The sequence below is a fragment of the Bidens hawaiensis genome, unplaced genomic scaffold, assembly GCF_021521415.1.
Source record: "Bidens hawaiensis isolate Kalapana, Puna unplaced genomic scaffold, B.hawaiensis_p1.1 tig00015319_1, whole genome shotgun sequence".
NCBI classification, from domain to species: domain Eukaryota; kingdom Viridiplantae; phylum Streptophyta; class Magnoliopsida; order Asterales; family Asteraceae; genus Bidens; species Bidens hawaiensis.
In genome coordinates, this window is record NW_027492368.1 from 582,479 (window position 1) to 604,656 (window position 22,178).

The 22,178-nt window shown below is 34.1% G+C and overlaps 1 protein-coding gene across 1 annotated transcript; it reads left to right on the top strand.

The window, feature by feature from the left end:
• The first annotated feature begins 2,313 nt into the window (after nt 1-2,313).
• LOC143548912 (transcription factor SPEECHLESS-like) lies at nt 2,314-15,939 on the top strand. Its single transcript, XM_077039953.1, has 4 exons — nt 2,314-2,990; nt 3,400-3,602; nt 14,112-14,451; nt 15,874-15,939. The coding sequence occupies exons 1-4, from the start codon at nt 2,568-2,570 to the stop codon at nt 15,937-15,939; spliced, it is 1,032 nt and encodes a 343-aa protein (XP_076896068.1). The 5' UTR covers nt 2,314-2,567.
• The last annotated feature ends 6,239 nt before the right edge of the window (nt 15,940-22,178 follow it).

Here is a 22,178-nt window from a genome sequence, read left to right on the forward strand (position 1 = left end):
GGTCGGAAAAAAAAATATTAAAAAAAAGAAGACCCACTGATACCACTAGCCTACTAACATACCAACTAACCACTATTTCTATAGATTGGGTTTTGCGATTCAAAAAGGGATAGCGGCGCAGCTTGTTGCCCGCTTGCCTTCTGTTTCGATGTAATCCAATAAACAATTAATACAGAAATTAATCGGAAATAGATATTGAATATAACAATTTAGAAGATTACAAATGGTACCACCCAACAAGTATATATGTAGATGGAAGCTAATTAACACACCAAAACATTCTTCAAGTGGGAATTCATAAATACGTGTATTTATTTATTTACCATAAATTTACAAGCTCGCTTGAATTGCATGAATTTCATTTAATTTTCATACTTCTCATTCAGCATCTATTAAAAAAAAGAATTTTCTTTTTTCTTTTTTTTATCGTGCAATTATTTTTTAGGCAACCAAATTTCTAATAACTTCAATTTATATATTATTAAGTAACAATAAAAAATGGCTTCTAACCTAGTAGTATCAAGAGTACGGAAAATTCCATCGAAGTGATGATTGTTAATGTCTCATAGTGAACAAAATGTAAAGTCAGGAGTATCATTAGTGGTGTGTATTACTAGTCTTTATATTTTTATATACAAGAAGGATCCAGAAATTTTTATTTTGGTGGGCATAAAATGAACCGGGTAAAAAAATGGGTCAAGTCAAAGAGAATAGGGTCGACCAACCATTCTGGACTCTTGAGGGCCGGAACGGAATGAACTTTCAGGTACATGAGAGAGTAAATTGGTCCTTTTACATGACACATTTAAAATTTAAAAATATATATTAAATATATATAATGTATGTAACTAAGACATATTTAATTTAGACAAAATCACTTATAATATTCCTCCATCTTCTCTTCTAAGTTCAGAAACATCTCACTAGCTCACGTTCTTTAGTAATCAATGTATCAATTGATAACTGTATCTTTGCCTTCGTATTTTAAAATCATTGTAAATTATTTCAATTCTATACCGTTGAAAACAACTTGGTTTGAGTTGTTTTATAATATGTTTTTAATGAGACAATTTTACTATGAGTATAATATATACACAGGAGATGAACAAAATAATTAATATATAATAGCTTAATTAAACACATGAAATTCTATAAACAGCAGAAGTCAAATTAATACACAATTTTAAACTTAAACTAATTAGAAAACATAACCGAGAAATGTTACATCCCTATTTAATTTGAATAATATGAAAAAGAAAAAAAATCAAAATTAAACATCTATAAAATTACAATGCACTATACCTCATAAAAATCAAATATAATTTAATATAATAATAGACAAGTCCTAGCTTCTCTCTCTTCTTCACATTTGACATTTCTAATAGCTATTATTTACAGTTCGGTGTCGGGGAAAACTCCAGCGAATCTTTTTTTTTTTCGCTTACCTCTGGACTCTCCCTTAGTTCCGCCGTGGTGGTCCGACGGTGGGCACCGACTGATTTTTGGATCTTCATACACTAACTTATACCTGCAGATACGACACTCCAGCAGCCGAACGGTGGGCACCGGCCCACCCTATCCAAAGCATAAATACACCCCTGGTTATATTTGAAATATAAAAGAGCATCATTTTTAAATAAATTACTATAGTTATTTATACCTTTTTTTTTAGGAAAAAAAGCTGCTCGTAATTTTAAATAATAACATGCAGTTAATAACTAATTAAATGTCAATATATACTTTCTCGTGAGTCGTGCCCCTCGTTTTATTAACCACAAAGTACAATCCTTCTATAAATCGTATATACCTATAGTTTGCAAGATTTAAAATTTTCACGTGTGAATAATATCTTACTATAACAACATATCCCTTGTCCATCATGCCACATTATTTAGCAAAAATTTTGGCAATCCTTCTATCATTTGCCACATCTTGGAAAATCAAATAGTTAATTAATTCAAAACAATAATTACTGTTGTTAGAAAGTCATCACTAAAAGCTAACATGTTTTGTGACACTCTTCTAGTAATACAACTAACTTTTTGGTTTTGCCACCTTTATGGATCGACAAAGCTATATATAATTTCATTGTAATATTTCCATCTCCCAACCGTCTGTGATGACTTTCACAGACGGTTAAACCCTTGTCTTCAGTAGTGGTGCATGACGATAACTAGAGTAAAAAATACATATGGACAGGTAAACTTGCACGAAGGCCCTTAAGACGGTTGCATTAATTGCTAGTGTTCCATCATTACACGAACATTATGCTGTATCATTTGGTTAATTAACTAGTAACATGCTTCAAAAAAGGTGCACTGAAAGGATAGGAGAATCATGGTTGGAGAGAGAGAGTAGATGATGTCGATAGATAAGTCACAATCCATAATCTGCCTATTAATATTTCCTGATTTTGGCCTTTCTCTTTCCACTATCCTCACAAGATCTCAAGAAACATTATACTTCTTGCCCTACTAGGATCTCTATTATCTTCCCATCAACCTACCTTCAACTTCTATTCCAATCAACTTTACTACACCTTCTAACAATATTTTTGACGATCAAAAATGGCTACTGAGTGCTCTAACTTTTCACCTGAATTCTTCGACCCTTCTGCCGAGCACTTTGGTGGAACTTCGTCCGACGACATCTTCAGTATTCTGGAGGCGTTAGAGGGCGCTTCTGACCATGATTTCACCCCTTTAGATGAGATGAAACACGGTGTCAAAGACGGTAGCTTGCATGATCAGTTAGTTTCGCAGAAATCAATCTCTTCGAGTGATGTTCAACCACTTGTGGACGTGGAGCTTGAAGCGCTTTCACGAGGAAACAAGAGGAAAAAAGTATCATCACAAGTAGATGAAGGCTGTGAAAGTTTAGACGGGTCGTTGAAAATGAATCATGTCACCGTGGAGAGGAACCGGAGGAAGACGATGAACGAACACTTAGTGATCCTCCGGTCTCTAATGCCTTGTTTTTATGTCAAAAGGGTATATCATACTCCATTCATTTGTTCTCTCTTTTATGTAAAATGGACAATCAAACATGTTATTCTAATAAATGTGTTCATCATGTATTTGATTGTGAGGGAGTTTTGGGATAGTCTAGCCATGTATTATAATATACATAGGGGCTTATAAAACTATTATGTCCAGAACTGTAAAAACCGCATCATACACTAATTATTCATCTTGCTTTAGGCATAAATATGGCGGTTTTCCGGCTTTTGCCATCCCAAACCACTCACTGTCTTTCTCTTATATTGAAGCTAAGTACATGTGTATAATTAAGCGGTTTCATGAGATAGTTTTGAACAAGCAACCTTTAAACTAATTATTCAAAACTTTAATATGCAATTCTGAACGCCCCTTAATTATCATGTGTTTATGCAAACTATAGGGAGATCAAGCTTCAATAATTGGAGGTGTAATTGACTACATCACTGAATTGCAGCAAGTGCTGCAATCTTTAGAGGCTAAGAAGAAAAGAAAAGTGTACAGTGATGTGCTGAGCCCAAGACTCATTTCAAGTCCCAGAACCCTTCCTCTGAGTCCTAGAAAACCACCTTTGAGCCCAAGGCCAAGCTTGCCCATTAGCCCCAGGTTTGTCAGATCTAATCTAGACTTGCAACTTAGCTAATAACTGTAAGATGCACTGAATTAAAAAAAAAGGCAGTTAAAATAATTTGTGCTAGTTATATAAAGCGTCAATGATGACATGAGCAGTTAAAGAACTATTTTCTGGTTAAGTTTTTACTCTGTGTAATTTATTACTGCAGAATTAAATGTTCTTTTCTGTCATATAACTTGATGGAAATAGAATAAACATGTGTCGTAATTTTTTTTTATTTATTATTATTATTATTATTATTATTATTATTATTATTATTATTATTGTGTTGAAGTTTCTGCAATGCAATTTTTGTGACTTTTGTTCTCATTGTTCAAAGAAGTGGTATCCGAGGTTGAGTTGACGCTTATGTTTTCAGACAGTCGCAATTCCTGGATCGTCTTCTTATTGTACTTGGATTTTGGCTTCATACTATGATCGGAACACATGCATAATTATCGTATGTATTTTGCGAAATGAAGTAAAATAAGAGAATGAATAATAACAGAAATTGTATTGCTTACAATTGATAATTGTTTACAAACTGTTTAACGGGCGTATATAGGATTGGTTAGGCACGTCAAGAACCGTTGCGTCATTTCAATGCTCCGGTTGTTAATAAACCGTCAAACACTGTTGTTACTTTGCCATGGATCAACCTAACTCCCGTTTACATCTGAATTGAATACAAAGATGGGACTTTATTTACTAACTGTTTGGTGGCCCGGACACCATAGAAATATTAATACAATTTTGTCTTTTCAAGCATAAACTAAATAAACACTAATTGGGCCGTCTGGTTCCTTTGAATGGATTAATTAAATGCTAAAATTTGCCCCCTCAAAGGAAATGATCCGGCTTCAAGTTCTTCCCAAGAAAGAAGTCATCAAAGTTTCAAAGCAATCCAATTTGAGTTCATTGTCTTTAATGGTTTCCTCATAAGTATATATCTTCCAACAAGAGTACGTGCTTTTTCAAGAGTTTCCTCCTTATTTGTTTCTTTATTTTCTAGTAAAGCTGAACGTTCTTTATAGGGCATTCATAATTAGCCTAATGTCCTAAGTCTTTATCTTCATCATTCATTACTTCCTTCTATCATAAGAACATCTTGCTCTTTCTCTTGATATCTATCATTCAAATTTTCAGCCCTCTCTTCCTCTTTTATTAAACATGTGCTTGGTTCACCAGGATCCTTTTTTCTCGAGTTCGCACTTCTAAGCCATTAGGTCTAGATATACTGGTATAGGTTCACTACAAACAAAAAGCCATTTTGTGGCACACAAATAGTATCACAAGAAACCACAAAATTGTCACTAAAGAACCTTGTTGGAACGAGTGACACACAAAAAAAGTGTCACTAGAAGCGCTACCACTAAAGCCTTTTAGTGACACTTTTTGTCTGCCACTGCAAACTTTTTGGCTTTTAGTGGCACTTTTTCCCATATGCCATTGAAAACATTTTGAACTTTTAGTGACACTTTTTTCCGTATGCCATTGAAAACATTTTGAACATTCAATAGCACTTTTTTCATTCGCCACTCAAACGTTTGGGCTTTAATGGCACTTTTTTCGTATGCCGTTAAAAACATTTTGGACTTTTAGTGGCATTTTTCTCTTTACGCCATTAAAAACATTTTGTACTTTTAGTGGCATTTTTATCCGTCTGCCACTACAAGCTTTTGGACGTTTAGTGACACTTTTTTTTCTACCATTACAAACTTTTAGTGACACTTTTTTGTCTGCCACTAAAACCATAAACTCTTAGGTGGTGTTTGGTAGAGAGAAAAGAGGGTGGAGAATTGGATTTCCATTGTTTGGGAGAATTAGGTAGAGAATTGGGGGGAGAATTGGATTTCTCTGGGAATTGGGTGTAGGCAAAAAATTGAGAAATCCAATTCTCTCCATTTTGAAGAGAAACGGAATTCTCTGTGAGCCACCATCGCTTCTCTGCTCTACTCATCTGTCTTCTCGGTGTAGGCAAAAAGTGTGTATAGTATTATTTCCATTGCTCCGACCGGCGATGATGTCCGGCACGGCGGAACCCTACTCCGTCGCGTTGCAACTAGCAACTCCGGCGATGATGTAGGCAAAAACATCCGTTCGTGTCCTACTCCGACTGGCGGAACCCTACTCCGTCGCGTCCTACTCCGACCGGCGTCCGTCCGTTCGCAACTAGCAACCCTAAATCGCGGCGGAGTGGTTGGCGGCAGCTGTGGTTTTAGTGGTTGGTGGCCGTGGTGGATTAGAAGAAGATAGAGGAGGAAGAACGGTCGCCGGAGAGAGAGAGGAGAAGGTGGAGTTGGTGGTAGCTGGAAGAGTTAGGTTGAGAGAAGGAGAATGATTTTCACTTCTTTTCTCTATTCTACCAAACAAAGGAAATGATTTTCAATTCTCCACCTATTTCCATTTCTTTCCAATTCCATTTCTCTCCTATTTCCATTTCCATTTCCATTTCTTCTCATTTTTTTTCTCTGTACCAAACACCCCCTTAGTGACACTATTTTGTCTACCACTACAAACCTTCGGTATTTAATGATACTTTTCTGTCTGTCACTACAAACTTTTGAGCTTTAGTGGCATTTTTTTAACTGCCACCACAAATTTTTGAGATCTTAGTGGCACCTTTTAACAATATAAAATAAAAATTAAATTCTCAAATATAGAAATCATAATATCTTTACCACAATTAAAAATTCGATCACATTCTAAACACATACAAATCACATTCCAAACGCATATTAAATGTCTAATAACTCTCAAGTCAAACAAAAACATCAATAATATAAAAAGGGAATCAACAAATATTTATATAAAACTAAAAGTTTCACCTTTCATCATCTTCAATCTTCATGCAAAGTACCTAATAAAAAAAATAAAAACTCTTCGGTATGTAAACAATATGAACACTAACTTATGTAGTTGGCTTAATTATTATATAATAATATATTTCAGTGTGGATATGCGTAGTTTTCTTTAAAAGTATACTATTGTTTAATATATAATAATATATTTCAATGTAGTGGATCTCTAGAGCTTCGTGATGATTTTTTGTTACTTAATTTCATAACTGTGAAAATCCAAAAGCATAGGAACCATTAGGTTGAGTTTGTATGGAGATGGGATGTTTTCTTTTTTAAACTATACTATTATTTAATATATATTAATATATTTTCAGTATGGTGATGCATTGTTTTTTTAACATAATAATTTATTAAATAATATATGTTCGTTAACCGGTTTCAGTGGAATGGTTCCTATGTGAAAACCTCTAACCGATTTTTAACCATTGATTAGAATTGGAAAGCAACCGGTTTCTCCAACACCGGCTATTAGCTGGTTTCGGTTACGGTTCAGTTAACCGGTTAGGATTTGCTTCTCGAGTTACAAACTAATGGCATAAACAAATTACCATTATTATTTCGTGAAGATGATAGTTGGTTAACCGGAGAAATTGTACCCGGTACCTAAAACATATAAATAAGAACAATTAGATGTGTAACAATAGAACAAAGAATAAACAATAGTTTATGAATGTGATTACCTTTATGTTCATATCGCTAAGAACCGAAGACAATTTTACACTGGGAATATGTTCTTGAATAATGTTGAACATAATATTGACAACACTCATTAGTTGATCAATTGTTTGTGAATTTGTTGAAGAATCACCTTTACTTTTTGCGGTTGACATCCTTCCAACTAATCGAACGTATCCCTCTTTCTCCGGGCCTAACTTTGAGTACTCATCATTTGAAAAATCACTTAGATATCCGGATGCGTTTGTAGAGTCACTTGCAATAGCTTTTAGTGAAGCCTAAATACAAAATAATAAAGATGAGTAATTTTGAAAAGACCGAAACACACCTAATGTTAATAAACTATGGTTTTCCCAAGTTAGTAAATTTATCACTTTATATCTTTAAACTAGTAATGTATAATGCTAATAAACGAGCCCTAGCCCAAGGTTCACTTATCGAGATTGAGCAAATTTGCGAATCGAGCTCGGACTCAGATAAGCCCATTTACACCCCTACTAGAAATCAAAATATATATTTGTTTTTCATTAATCTTTTGGCTGGAAAATAAGATAGACTAATATTTCTTATGTTTGCATTGTAAGACACTATTAGCTACACAGGTGAAGAAGTACAATGGTAAAAACTGAAAAAGAGGTAACATTTTACTGATTTATAAAATGCAATGAAATTAGTATCATTTATTTAGAATTTTATCTTATTTTTCTGTTTATTTTTTTTCATGATTACAATTTATACAATTTTGGGATGTTTAGAATTCGTAATCGGTACCGAACCGAGAAATTCGGTGCGGTATTTGGTATGCGACTGTGGTATCGATACCAATTATCAAGCTCATCCCTACATAAATATACATTACCACAACTTTAGCAGCTTCCTCGTCAATAATTGTTCCATCTTTACGAGTGTGAGTTTTTATATGTAGTTCACCTCATGTTGGGCACACAACATTATTATTCATGGCATGTAATTATGTTTGATGTTTAGTTAAGGACAAGAAACAAAAAAAAGACAATAATTTATTTCAAAATAGCGAAAATAATACCTCTTCATGAGAAAGTCTAGCAAACGACTTTGTCCTGGTAACATGACGCTCCTTCATCTTGGGCGGTTCGATCTTTTAGCATCACATCTCATCTGTTTCTTTAGGATTAATAACAAATTTGGACTACAAATAGAAACTATATATATTAACATATACCTCTTACTTAATGGGTCACTACATATCAAGCTTGATAAAAGACTATGCCTTAACGAGTAAATACATATCTTCTTTCTTTTGCTCGGGAACCTTTCTCCAAACAGTATATTCTATCGATGCAATGAAAACCAAAAGTGTACCCTGGACAAAATAGTCTGTATATATTTTTCACAAAAAATTAGTTAGAAGATAGCAAGATTAGTGGCATGTATTGAAATAGACAAGAACCATAAATCACCATTACTTTCCAAAAGAAAGATAAAATAACAGGTTGTGAGTATATTTTATCTAAACGGTGATATTTAAATAGTAATTAAAATGGATCGAACTTAGTCTACTTTGAGATCTCTAGGGAAGTCAATAACTAAGATTTAATTAATTAACTAACTTATCAAATATAAACACATCATTTAATAATAACTACGGATATGAACAAAATATATATTTTACTATATATATTATAATAAGAAAACTAATATTGGTCTATTTTAACTAATTAAAAATCAATGCCTAACTATACCTTAAACCTAGCTTCAAATCATGCCAACCAATAACCTAACAACTCAATCATACAGTTAACCTAATTTCAACTAAAAGCTCAGTCACAATTAAACACTTGAACCTAATTTCAAATCGTATTAAAGTCGCCGGAGATTTGGTGAAGTGAAGAAGTTACCGTCGTCGGAGATTTGGTGAAGTGGAGAAGTTACCGTCGCCGGAGATTTTGTGATGCGGAGAAGTTACCATCGCCATTGATTTGGTGATACCGTCGACGGAGAAGTGTCACGTCGTCTCCATCAATGGTTTCGTGGAGACTTATAATTTGTGCAGAACTATTATTTTGTGGTTTTTTTTAAATCTATATATTCCAGTGTGTGTAATGGTATCTTTTTAAAACTATATTATTATTTAATAGATAGGATATCTAGAAGTGCAAACACGCGAAGCTGAGCCCGAGCTTGACTAGGCTTGAGCTTGTCTCCTTTAGCTTACACGAAGGTTGAGCTCGAGCTCGGCTCATTTTGAGCTATATTTTAAAAGCTTGAGCTCAGCTCGTGAGTAGATTTTCAAGATCGAGCTCGGCTCGGCTCATTTACTATTTATCAATTATTTTTTTTATATAATTATAATTATTTTCATATATTTTTTTCTATTTGTTAAATGAGCCAACCGCGAGCACGAGCTCTTTTAAGTTTGAAAAGAGTCTCATTTATGTTCGTTTATTTAATAAGCGAACGAACGAACATGAACATAAAAGTTGTTCATTTAGTTAGACAAATGAACATGAACACGTCTTGTTTGTTCACTAATATTCATTTAATTATTTTTTCCCATTACAACTTAGTCTAGTTATACTAACTTTTCCGGCTCATATTGTTTTTCACAATACTTTTAACTAGTTTTCGCTCAGCTATCTTTTAGTTATATTAAATCACATAAGAATTACATAATATTCACACACAAACCTATATAAAAGATCATACAGATAGATCCAAACAATGAGATTATTATTAACTTTAAAATTAGATCACAAGTTTTCTTGATTTAGCAGAATATCAATAAAATAACTCATTATAGACTTTTAGGCCTAAGATCTATGTTGAGAAGTTCCATCCATTTTTTTACCATAAAATTGCATTATTTTGTTTCCTTTCAACAGTCATTAGATTTATGTGCGTATACAAAGCGCCACTAAAATTATAAATTAGTCGCATTAAAGGTATGCGTCACTAAATGTGTGTTAAGCAAAGATGGCATACACAAAATGTCATTAAAAACCTAAATTAGTGGTACAAAAGCTTAATGCCATAAAAAACGCGTGGCATTAGATTTTTAGTGGCATACGCAAAGTGACACTAAAATTATAAATTGTGGCATTTAAACTAAGTGCCACCAAAAATGTGTTATAAGCAAAGATGTCATACGTAAAATGTCATTAAAAACCTAAATTAGTGGTACAAAAGCTAAATGTCATTAAAAACGCGTGATACTAGATTTTACTGGCATACGCAAAGTGCCACTAAAATCATGAATTAGTGGCACTAAAACTAAGTGCCACAAAAAATGTGTTATAAGCAAAGATGGCATACGCAAAGTACCATTAAAAACCTAAATTAGTGTCACAAAAACTAAATGCCATTGAAAAATTATGACGCTAGATTTTTAGTGGCATACGCAAAGTGCCACTAAAAACATAAATTAGTGGCACTAAAACTAAGTGCCACTAAAAATGTGTTATAAACAAAGATGACATATGCAAAATGCCATTAAAAACCTAAATTAGTGGCACAAAACCTAAATGCCATTAAAAATGTGTGACACTATATTTTTAGTGGCATACTAAAGTGCCACTAAAATCATAAATTAGCGGCACTAATACTAAGTGCCACTAAACATGTTTTGTAAGCAAACGAAGTGCCATTAAAAACCTAAATAGTGACACAAAACCTAAATGCCATTAAAAATGTGTGCCACTAAATGGCCTTTTTTTGTAGTGACTTTGGTTAGTCAGATAGCATTGTTGGAAACCCATCTTTAATGCTATGTCTAACCATTTACCAGTTTTAGTGGCTTGCCTATAATCACCTGCTTCTCCCATATATAAATATAGATCGAACAAATCAATTTCATCACCACTTGGAAGTTTTTGCGGGTATTCTTTGATAGTTTGATTGAAGTGCTCTTCTAAAAACACCTCACGAATTTAGTGAATTCTTCTCTCAAAGATTCTTTACACGTCATGATATCACATAATCATGTGTGTAGAGTGCTGTCCAAGAACTTGACCCTTGATTTTTTATTTATTTTATTTTGTTCTAACATTCTAGACATCCGAATCTTTTCTTCTCATGATCAACACAAACATCATACTTTTCTTTTGTTTGATCATCCAAAATTATTAAAATAAGTATTTTCTGGATCGATCACATTCTTGATTATTCCTTTAATCAAACATAGTGTTGTAACACTTATCCCCTTTAAGAGTTACATCATAACCTTGATCTTTCAATTGAGACAAACTCAATACATTTTTGTTCTAGGCTTGTACATGGTATACACTTGGAATGGATCTAGTTTTCCCATTCACAACAATCTCTATTTCTCCTAATCCATGAGAAAATAGAATCCCATCCTTTTCGATTCTCATTTCAATTGAAAAACACTTTTTCAATCTTTAAACATGGATTCATTCCCACACATGCGTTCTTAAACAAGCCATCAACAACCCAGATTTTTTCCCAATTGGAAGTTTTTACAAGAAAAATTTTGATAAAACTTACTTGGACAATTTGCCACCAAATGATCATGAGTATGGCAATGATAGCATTTGTAGATCTTTCTTCGCTTGCCGTCCGTATCACCCTTGTCTCCAACCTTTGCAATCTTACGAGCATCATCTCGCTTAAAGGCCTTTGCCTTTTTGACTTTCCTCGTTGCTTCCAATGATTTCTTGTTCTTCCATGTGCCTTCTCTTTGTCTAGTATCCAATTGCAACACTTCCAATCTATATGTATCACTTTCTTCCCGTAATTGGATTTTAGATTACTATATCTAAACAACAATGTTCCAGATCGATGGATGAACTGCAATGGGAGGGATTGAAGTTGCAATTTTTATTGCAAAATCTTCTTAACCTGGACTCTAATACCACTTGCAGATAGTGGCAATTCCCGGTTCATCTTCTTCTTCTTATTGAATTTGGACTGTGGTTTCATGCTATGATCGGAACACATGCACAATTCTCCTATATATTTGCAAAAGGATATAATATAAGAGAATGAATATAAAATGAAATTGTATTGCTTACGAGATAAGAGAGATTTGATATCCAACAAACTAGAAGAGGCGATCAAGTGATAATGATGAATACAAATGCAACTGATCAGACTTGCATCAAGGAATATAGGTGGTACTCGAGATGTCTAATTTGAGATGGAAGACACGAAATCCTCAAATTTGAAAACTGTTCTCAAATTAATTATTATATTATATTATATTATATAATTACAAACATTGGTGCCGCTAAGTACCAATCGGACCACTTGGCGGCACCGTATTTGTAGTTGAATTTTGTTTTTTTTTTCTTATTTTAGTTCCGGTACTGTGACAAATATAACAGAAACTGAACAAATTCGCGTAGACTTACTGCATTTTGTTTTAATTTCTGTGTCGTAACCAATGTGATGGAAATCGGCCGAATTTGCGTAGACTCGCCGTCTCAACTTTCAAAATCGGCAATGCTCGGATCTTCCCAATGCCTGAGTCTTTCCGGCTGACACCACTCAATTGATCCACCTCAAATTTTATATATTTTTATTTTATCTTTGGTTTTAAGTTCTGGTATTATAAAGCACTTAACCGAAACCGACTGAATTTGCGTCGACTTACCGGCTCAACGCCTAGGACCGGCAACATTTGGGTATATCATCACCTGGGTTTTACCAACCTGCCCGGCGCAACGCGCCGGGTATAACACTAGTTTCTTTGATTGGAAGAATTCTTAGGCAAGAACTTATTAAGAAGAAATATTATCAACAAAGGAAAACAAGCATCTTATCACAAAAGAAATAATCAAATTATGCATTCAATGAGAAAGATGTAGATAAAATTATCTCTTAATTAAACTAGCCTAAACAAAGCTTAGTTTAGGGGGAATATTCGATTATAAAAACTACACTGGTGTTATTATTATTACTTTACTTATTATTATGCATTATTATAATTGGTTTACGTTTATAATATGATTTTTGATTTCCATATGAGACACTGTTAGATATTATATATTAATCTAGACTTGTAAGTTAGTTAATAGTTGTTAGTTGTGCATAAAAGAAAAATTATAGGTTAAGATATTTAATGACACTTAGTGTACAGTACAATTGTATAAGGGGAAAGTGAATACAGTGCTGTTGGGCGTTTAAGCTTTCACGTCAAAACAATCAAAACTACGTAGTTCTGATTAAAACCTCCTTATTTAACTAAAATACCTTCCCCTTTTATATAGTAATCTTGAATATTCAAATCATTTTTTCCCCTTAAGTTTTCCCCAATTCCTACCACAAATATAACTTAGTTTTCAACTGTTTGGATCAGCTCATGCACGCAATTGGCTTGCCGATTTTGGATTATTTTATTATTTTTTTGAATTTTAATTAATGCATTGAAAAACAGATTTATACAATAAAATCACAAAAACCATATATTGAAATCTGCAAAACTTTTCACTCCTTAAAATTGTACATTAGTGACTTCATTTCTTGGATTATTTTGTTTTATTTTTTCTATTCAATTTATAAGTTCCGTATTACTATCAATAATGCCATACATAATACTTCAATTATAAATGAATGAGAAACAAATTTATTCAATAAAAACCATATAAGTTTCATCTTGAAAAACCTGTAAAAACTTTTCTTTGTTGAAATCACAAAAGATGGTCTAGTCATAAGTCAAGATATGAAATTTTTTGTAAATATGGAAGGGATCGTGAATTAAATAAGGGGTTTTAATCAAAACTACGTAGTTTTGATTGGTTTGACGTACAAGCTTATACGGCTAACAGCACCGTATTCACTTTTCCCGTTGTATAAACTATCATAGATAGCAACAAAAAAACATTGTTTTTGTTAGGTTTCTATATATACGTTTACGTATGATTTGTTCTTTTTCTATGATAAAAGTTGCTAGATATAGAATATATAATTGCAGCAATTTTCTGTTGTGTTTTTTTTTCCGGTTGCTGATTTCTTCTATTTTGTTACAAGGACCCCACAATCAACGAGCCCATACAGGCACAACTGGTTGCCATCTACCACTTCATACCTACAATCTCTATCATCCATGATTAATACAGCACCAGCTTCACCTTGTAATTCTTCATCTAATTCTGATACCATTAACGAGCTTGTTGCCAATTCGAAGTCTTCAATTGCCGATGTTGAGGTAAAGTTCTCAGGGGCTAATCTTCTTCTGAAGACTGTATCGTCTCCGTTACCAGGACATGCAATGAAGATAATGTTGGTTCTTGAAGACTTATCTCTTGAAATCCTTCAGGCTACAATCAACACTGTTGACGACACAATGATTAACTCATTTACCATTAAGGTGAGCTTATCTTTATTTAGTTCTCTGATAAAGCACTTTGTTTACATGTACTGCATGCATACATGCCTTAATTAAGTATATGTTTCATTTATTTCTGTACGGGTTGAATGCAGGACCAACTAACTACTCAAATATAAATTACTGACGATTTAACTAAAGTCTTATTGGAGCATTGCTAAGAGAATTCTTAACCGATTCCATATTCTCATCTCTATAATTATATTAAAAAGCCTTATATTTCTCTCTTCTTTTTAATTAAATAATATTTTTTTTGTATTTTAATTATTACAGTTTTCTTTTTTCACTATATAATTTACAAAAAAAATCACTAATTTTTCCCTAAATTTACAAAAAAAAAGCTGCATTTTCTCTCTCAACCCTATAATTTACACTCACAAGCAATCAAAACCTCACCCTATAATTTACAAACTCCTCTCATAATATTTTGGGGAACCGGATGAGAATGCTCTAACACCATAAAAAATAATGTTAAGTAAAAAATAAAACCCATCATATTTAATTTTGTAAACATTTGTTGGATGAAATATGTCTTGGAGACGTAGGATTAAGGTTAAGGACTTCTAGGAAAATGATATAGTTTTGGTTTAGAAATATGTCTTAGAGCCATGACCTGACCAGCTTAGTATAATTTGTTTCTGTTACTTGTGTTGTTTATTTTTACTATTAATACTGCTATTTATTTTAATTATTTTATCTACTTATCATTTTTTTTTTCTCGTTAATACTAAATATTGCATTTTCCCAATAGTCTATTTTATACTTTATTTACTATTCTACTATTATGTTGCTTGTTTTTGGAGCCGGGGGTCCCTCAGAAACAGCCTCTCTATTCCTCAGGGATAGAGGTAAGGCTTGCCTACATCACATCCTTCCCAGACCTCACAAATAGTTTTGCTATGTGTGAGATTTACTAGGTATGATTGTTGTTGTTGTTGGATGAAAGTTTAGAATATATATATATATAGGGGAGGGATATTTTGAGAACCATGTTGAGTTTTAAGAACTTAAGAACTCAATTCTTGCCATACATTTAATTAAATGGATTGGAATATGTGGTTGAGAGAGATTAAATCTGACCAAAAAATCAAAGTAGGAGAGAAAATAAATATGTAAGTGATTACACAAACTTTTACGTCCGTTACACATGTGTAAAAAGTCGACTCGGTGCGTAAAAAATTATGTAATTTTTTTACGTATATGTAACCTACATATATTACGCATGTGTAAAAAAAATTTCGAAAAAAAAATCGTTACGTTGAGTTCTTTCGAGTTCTTAAAACTCAAAAGGGTTCTCATTTGAAATCTCCCCATATATATATATATATATATTGCTATGGCTATTTATAGTTATAGTGAGTTAAGAAAAGATTTGTGTTGATTTCTGGTTTATGATTTTGGTAGATTGGAATCGAATGCAAGTTAAGTGCTGAGGATCTTGCACAACGTATCCAGCTCACTTTTTCCTAGTATGTACGTTTACCATCAACATTTCAAGTGAACCTTATATTTGTTGGTTTTGTTGCATCGAGATCATACCAATACATCATATATGTGTAATGTATTGGTCATGATGTTGATTGGAGCAAAACACCATTATCTAACGAAGCATGGAAGATAAATGAAATTTGAAAGATCGATCGTGAAACATTTTCTATCTAGTAACCGTTTGATCAATGTAACTCATAAGTTGTAAATTGTATTTCCTGTTTTATTAATTAGTTAACATTTTGTGTTTGGATATTCTGAACTTTTTTTTACTTATTTTAAAATTCCAACTGCATCTTTAATTTATTCTATGTTTTTAGATGCTTGGGTCCACTTAATTTACAGTTAATTAACAATTGCTTTTGTGTATTTAAAAGATTCAGGGTAAATATTTATTGTTCAAATCATAATGTTATTGTATAAAACGTATGACTAATTTCACGAATAGAAAGATCCATTTGTGATCCGTAAACAAAAGGTGGTTAGTGTCACTAATTCGTTGTTGATACTCCATCGGTATATAAGGTAGTTGTAATTCATTTTCCAGTAGATCACTGAAGGAACTCTTAACGGTTAGTATGAATGATGGATTTTTATAAAACTTCTATATGCTGATCACATTATAAATTTGGGAAAATTACTAAAATAGTCAATTTTTACCAAGCGTATCAAAATACAGCTATGGATTCAAAAAAATTTTCAAAGTGACCAAATTGTTCCTTCGTCGACGTAAACAAGAAATGATCTGATAGATTAATGAAGCCTACCATAACTCGTCACGCGTTAAGTTTTTTCGGTGGATACAACTGTAGGTCCAAGATACGGGATCAAACAACAATGTTCTTGAATCAATCTCCTTAAGAGCTAGCAGAAATCACTCTCAAGTAAAACAAGATCTCAGATCTTGTTGGTGCTGTTTATGAACCGGTTGGAAAGAAAAGAGAGGGAGAGGAGAGTTGGTGAGTGGATAAGATATTATGTTTTTCAAAAATGTTGTTTAGTGCATGGAAGGATGCACGATTAACAATGCATCTCCATGCACTTGATTTTCATTATAATTGGTCCAATGGGCTCACAATACAAGGCCTTGGGCCAAAACGATATTATAATAGACAAAAGCTACGTAAAATACATCGTGACAACTTAAAATAATACAAAAAACTAAACAGACAAAACGTTGCTCTACAATCTATCTCTAGTCTTTTCGTATTATCTTCAGCTTCCGTCGTCAGTCGGTCTCATATTCGAAGGGTGACGTGTAATAAAATAGTTGAATATCAACAAGATAGTGAGCGAACTTGTTGAACTTTTCAACTATTTTATCGGTGTTGTCCCTCCAAACATCTTCCACCGTGGACAAAGGAGAATTGTAAAGTTCCAATGAATCCTCTTTGTCAAGACCCGCCAGCTCATGCTCGTCAAAGAAACGGAGTGTGCGCATGGTCTCATAGTGGATGACCACCTCCCCTGTGCCATTGTCAAACTCACAAGCAACAAAGTCATACCGCATGTTGGGAGTGAACGGTTCACCATGGAAGATCGGCTCACCTCGGTCTTCAGGCATCTTGTACCTCCAAGCTTTTCTTCTTTTGCGGGTGCTGGGGTCCACTTCAGTAGGATGAAGGTATGATCTACCCTTGTTGAGAGTGAAGTTAGGGTATTCATCATTCCATTCTCTACTTAAGAAGTGCTTGAACCATCCTTCCAAGTTCTCTTCATAAGCGCCTCTTGCTACAATTCTTCTAAAATATTTCATGTCAAATTGTGACAATGAATGCATGTTAGAGTAACTCAAGTAGGTCAGATCCTCATTGGCACGTCTGATTGCCCATCTTTTGTTGTCGGTATGCCATTTGCAGTATAGAATGGGTGAATCATCATGATACTGGTAGTTTCGGCATCTAAGAATTGCGGGTTTGCCGATAACATACCACTTCTTCTTCTCTTTGGCGCTTGAGAAGTTTCAGCACCAGTTGCTGCAAGAGCCACCACAGTCATAGGCTCTTGAACCGTTTCTTAAACCACATGAACCGGTGCCTCCGGGTTCAGGGAGTAATTGATGCTGTCATCATCATTGTCTTCTTTCCTTTGAGACTCGGTACCTGCACATTCATCAACATTGAAAATGGATAAGAAACCCTTTTCCACAGCAGCATTCGTGTCTCTTTTTTTCTTGGCAGCATTAGTGATCAGTGGCTCGCTTCTTGGTACATCATTATGTGAAGCTGATTGTTGCCCATCTCCACTGCCACCGCCAACAATACCGTCTCCACCATCACCGCTATTATTATTATAATTGAGTTGTCGTCATCGCTTAGATCCTCATCGAAACTGTCATGAGGATCATCACCTTCCTCATTAGTTTCATCCTCCTCATCTTCGTCGGTCTCACCCTCACTTTCTTCCTCCTTAGCTCCAATGTCCGGAGCTACAACAGTTTCACCACCAACAATACTAGCAGACACTATTGTGGTAACCATAGTCTCGACACCACTCGTAACCATCACACTCGCACCACTAGGACTAGCCTGAACCTGCTTTCCTTCCTTGCCTTTGCCATTCCTTACTCCTCTCATGGGATTCACCTAACCCCCAAAGACAACATTAAGTTGACCCCCTCGAGATCCTCCATATTTTGATTTGTTATATGCATGATCTTAGAGGCGGCGAGGTACTTGTTGGCCATCTCTTCGTTGACTTTAAATTGAATCTCGTTCAACCTATCTTGCTTGGCCAATTTTTCCTTCAGTCTGTTGACTTCGGATCAGATTTTGGTATTTTCGGCAATGAAAGTGCCGACATTCCTTGAGGATCTTTGATCAACCTCAAGTAATCCGATCCTGGATTCCAACCTCTCGGTCTCCTGTAACACTCGATACGTGCCTTTCTCCAAGTCATCTTGTAACTTGGCTTGAAGACGAAAGAACGATGGCAAGTCACTCTCAAGATAGGAGATTCTCGATTCAACCCTCAACCCTTCATCGTGTTGCCTAGCGAGTGACAAAGATTGATCAGTCAATAATTGTTGTTGACTGTCAACTCGCTTATGGAGAGTTTCTATCCACAATCTTTGGTTTTCAATGAGGCCTTTATCTTCCTCACGCTCACTTTCCAGTGTAAGACCCCGAATCCCGAGAATCCTACAGTTGGTAATCACGTCCACAAATTCACAAAAATTTAAAACCAAACAATTTCATCTTATTAAAATCGTTTCAGAGTAATAAACAGCGAAAAATCACAAGTACTAAAACCAAGTTCCCAAAACCATAATTTAAATGTTTAAAGTAATAAATGAAAAGAAAACAGTTTGCGTATTAATCTCCGACTAGTTATTCCTTCAACCGTCCAAGTAGTCTCGAGCACGTCCAAGCGGTAAGCATCCTCCTCTAAACCTGAAACTCACACTAACATACACACAAAGTCAGCTTGAGCTGAGTGAGTTCAAGTTTTAATAATAGACATTTAAATAAATCATTCCAAGGGTTTAAATACAAAAGCGGGATTATAAAACATTCCAAGAGTTTACATATAAAAACGGGATTATAAAACATTCCAAGAGTTTAAATATAAAATGGGATTATAAAACATTCCAAGAGTTTAATATAAAACGGGATTATAAAAGATTCCAAGAGTTTAAATATAAAACGGGATTATAAAACATTCCAAGGGTCTACATATAAAACGGAATTATAAAACATTCCAAGAGTTTAAATATAAAACGGGATACTAACAGTTAGGCCATCATCGACACTAAGTATTCGTACTTAGACATCTATGCACATCCATATATTTATAACAAAAGTCTTAATAATCATTCCAACGGTTTTAAAACTGTAAACGGAAATACACCAATTAGGTCATCACATTGAATCAATAATCATCCTTACGTATGAACATCTCTATACGTGCATTCCTATATATATATATATATATATATATATATAACATTCAATAATAACATTCAGGGCAGAGCACACGTACAACCCAAACACGTAACATTCCGATGATGATCATGCCACACGAGCCTCCCCCCTCACGGGCTTTTTGGGGCCCGCCACAGGATTTAAGAACCTGAGTCGTATAGTTTGGCCCGGCCAAGATCACCATTCAATAATAACATTCAGGGCCGAGAAAACGTACAACCAGCAAGGTACGTGCAGCTACTTCAGTGCGCAACAAAATGGTTTTATTTTTATAAAAATCATTACCCAGCCAAATTAAACAATTCCAATTGGGTTTGGTTCCTAACTCAAAATATTAACTTTCAGAAGTGGAACCAACCAATTTAGACTTGTCAAAAAAAGGTTATGATGTCGGGAAGACAGACCAGAATCCGTCATCCCGGCATTAGCTTTGACACTCGATCTTATAAAATCATAAAAAGTATTCAAATCTCGTCCAAAAATTACGTATTATACCTTTCTGGAAACTAGACTCAAAGTAGAACATGATGGAAATAAGAATCGATCAAAAACAATGAGTTATCATCGCGTTACAGACCCTACAATAAACGAGTATGAATCTGTCAGAAATTGTTATAATCAAAACTCAACCCTAACGACCAATAAGCGCGTTAATATGATCAATTAAGGTGAAAAAGAGTTGTAGACACTTAATACCGACCTTGAATTAGACTCGGGAGGGCTGGAACTCGGATGGAGCTGCACGGAGACGAGGTGGGCGGTTTGGAGCTGCTGCCGATCGGTAGTGAGGAGGGAGAAGGAAGGAGGTTAGGGTTTATTATAATAATGTTAGACTTAGGCCCCTTTAACTTGAAAAACGTGATAACTTTGATGAAAGGTTAAATAATTTAACTTAAGAGGATGACCAGGAGGTCCCGAAGAATGCCGGATCAAACCCGATAAACATACAAACTCTACAACGTGCATGTCGTTTAAATGAAAATGTCGGGTGCTACATTCTAATCTAACGCTTTAAGTTATAAGAGGCGATGTTTCGAGCAAAAGGATGGATAAACGGACTTTTGAAACGTATTACAAGGCTCAACATTAGAAAGATGAAACCCCGGCTTTTAAACGAACATTTATAAACGATCGAGCCGATTAACGAAATTTACAGGCGTTACATCCAGCTTGGCAACCCTTTTAACCAAGTTAGCCTCCTTCTTCCCCTGTTCCCCTACAAACTCTATCATAAGCAACTCACGTTTAGCATGCTTCTTGTTTGAACCTCCAGTGCCTGAATACTTTCAAGAATGGGATCCTTGTACACCGGAGCCGTGGTATACTTTCCAACTGACAACGAGGTTGGGGTCATGAAAGTGGCTTGGGTAATGGTGGGAGGAGCGGTTGATTGGATAGGTTCAACTTGGGTTTGGATTGGCATGGCTAAGGTTTGGGTTTGGAATGATGTGGTAAGGGCTAATGGTAGTGTTATTGTATAACATTCGTTAATTTTCAAACCCGAAAACCGACCCATTTTAATTTTCGGTTTATATATATATATATATATATATGTGTGTGTGTGTGTGTGTGATTAGGTTCATTTCAGAAGTTTTCTTATTACGAGAAGTCCTTCTAGACAATCATCTAATTTCCCTTTTATTTTATGTTTAATTAATTACTAGGACATATTAGTAAAATTTTCCTAATTTGTTTTTGATAACTAATAAATAATTTAGGAGTTTCAAACATGAATTTCTTTTTATCATTTTTTATATTATATTGATTGTTAATTTTTTATTATTTTGAAATTTTTTTCACAAATTCAGTTTTTTATATTAAAATAACTCATTCCTAATAATTATCTCTAGACATTAAAAATACACACTACACGTCAATGCTAATAAAATATCCTATACACATAATACAACATATCCTACACATTAAAAATACATGCTACACATCAATCTTAACAATATATCCTACACATCATATAGCATATCCTACACATCATAAAGCATATCCTATACATTAAGCAAAACATCTTACACGTCATACAACATATCCTACACATAAACCTATTTACATCTTATTTACAGTTTATCATCAAACAAATCTACATCTTTTTTTATTTTATTTTTAATTTCAAGATTTTTATATAAATTATCATACACACTTCAAAATACCACCTACACAATGCATAAATGAACCAACACACGATACAATAATTACACATACACAATTCAAAGTATCACCTACACAGTACATATATGAACCTACACATTACTTAAATAAACCTACACGTGATAAAAGATACAC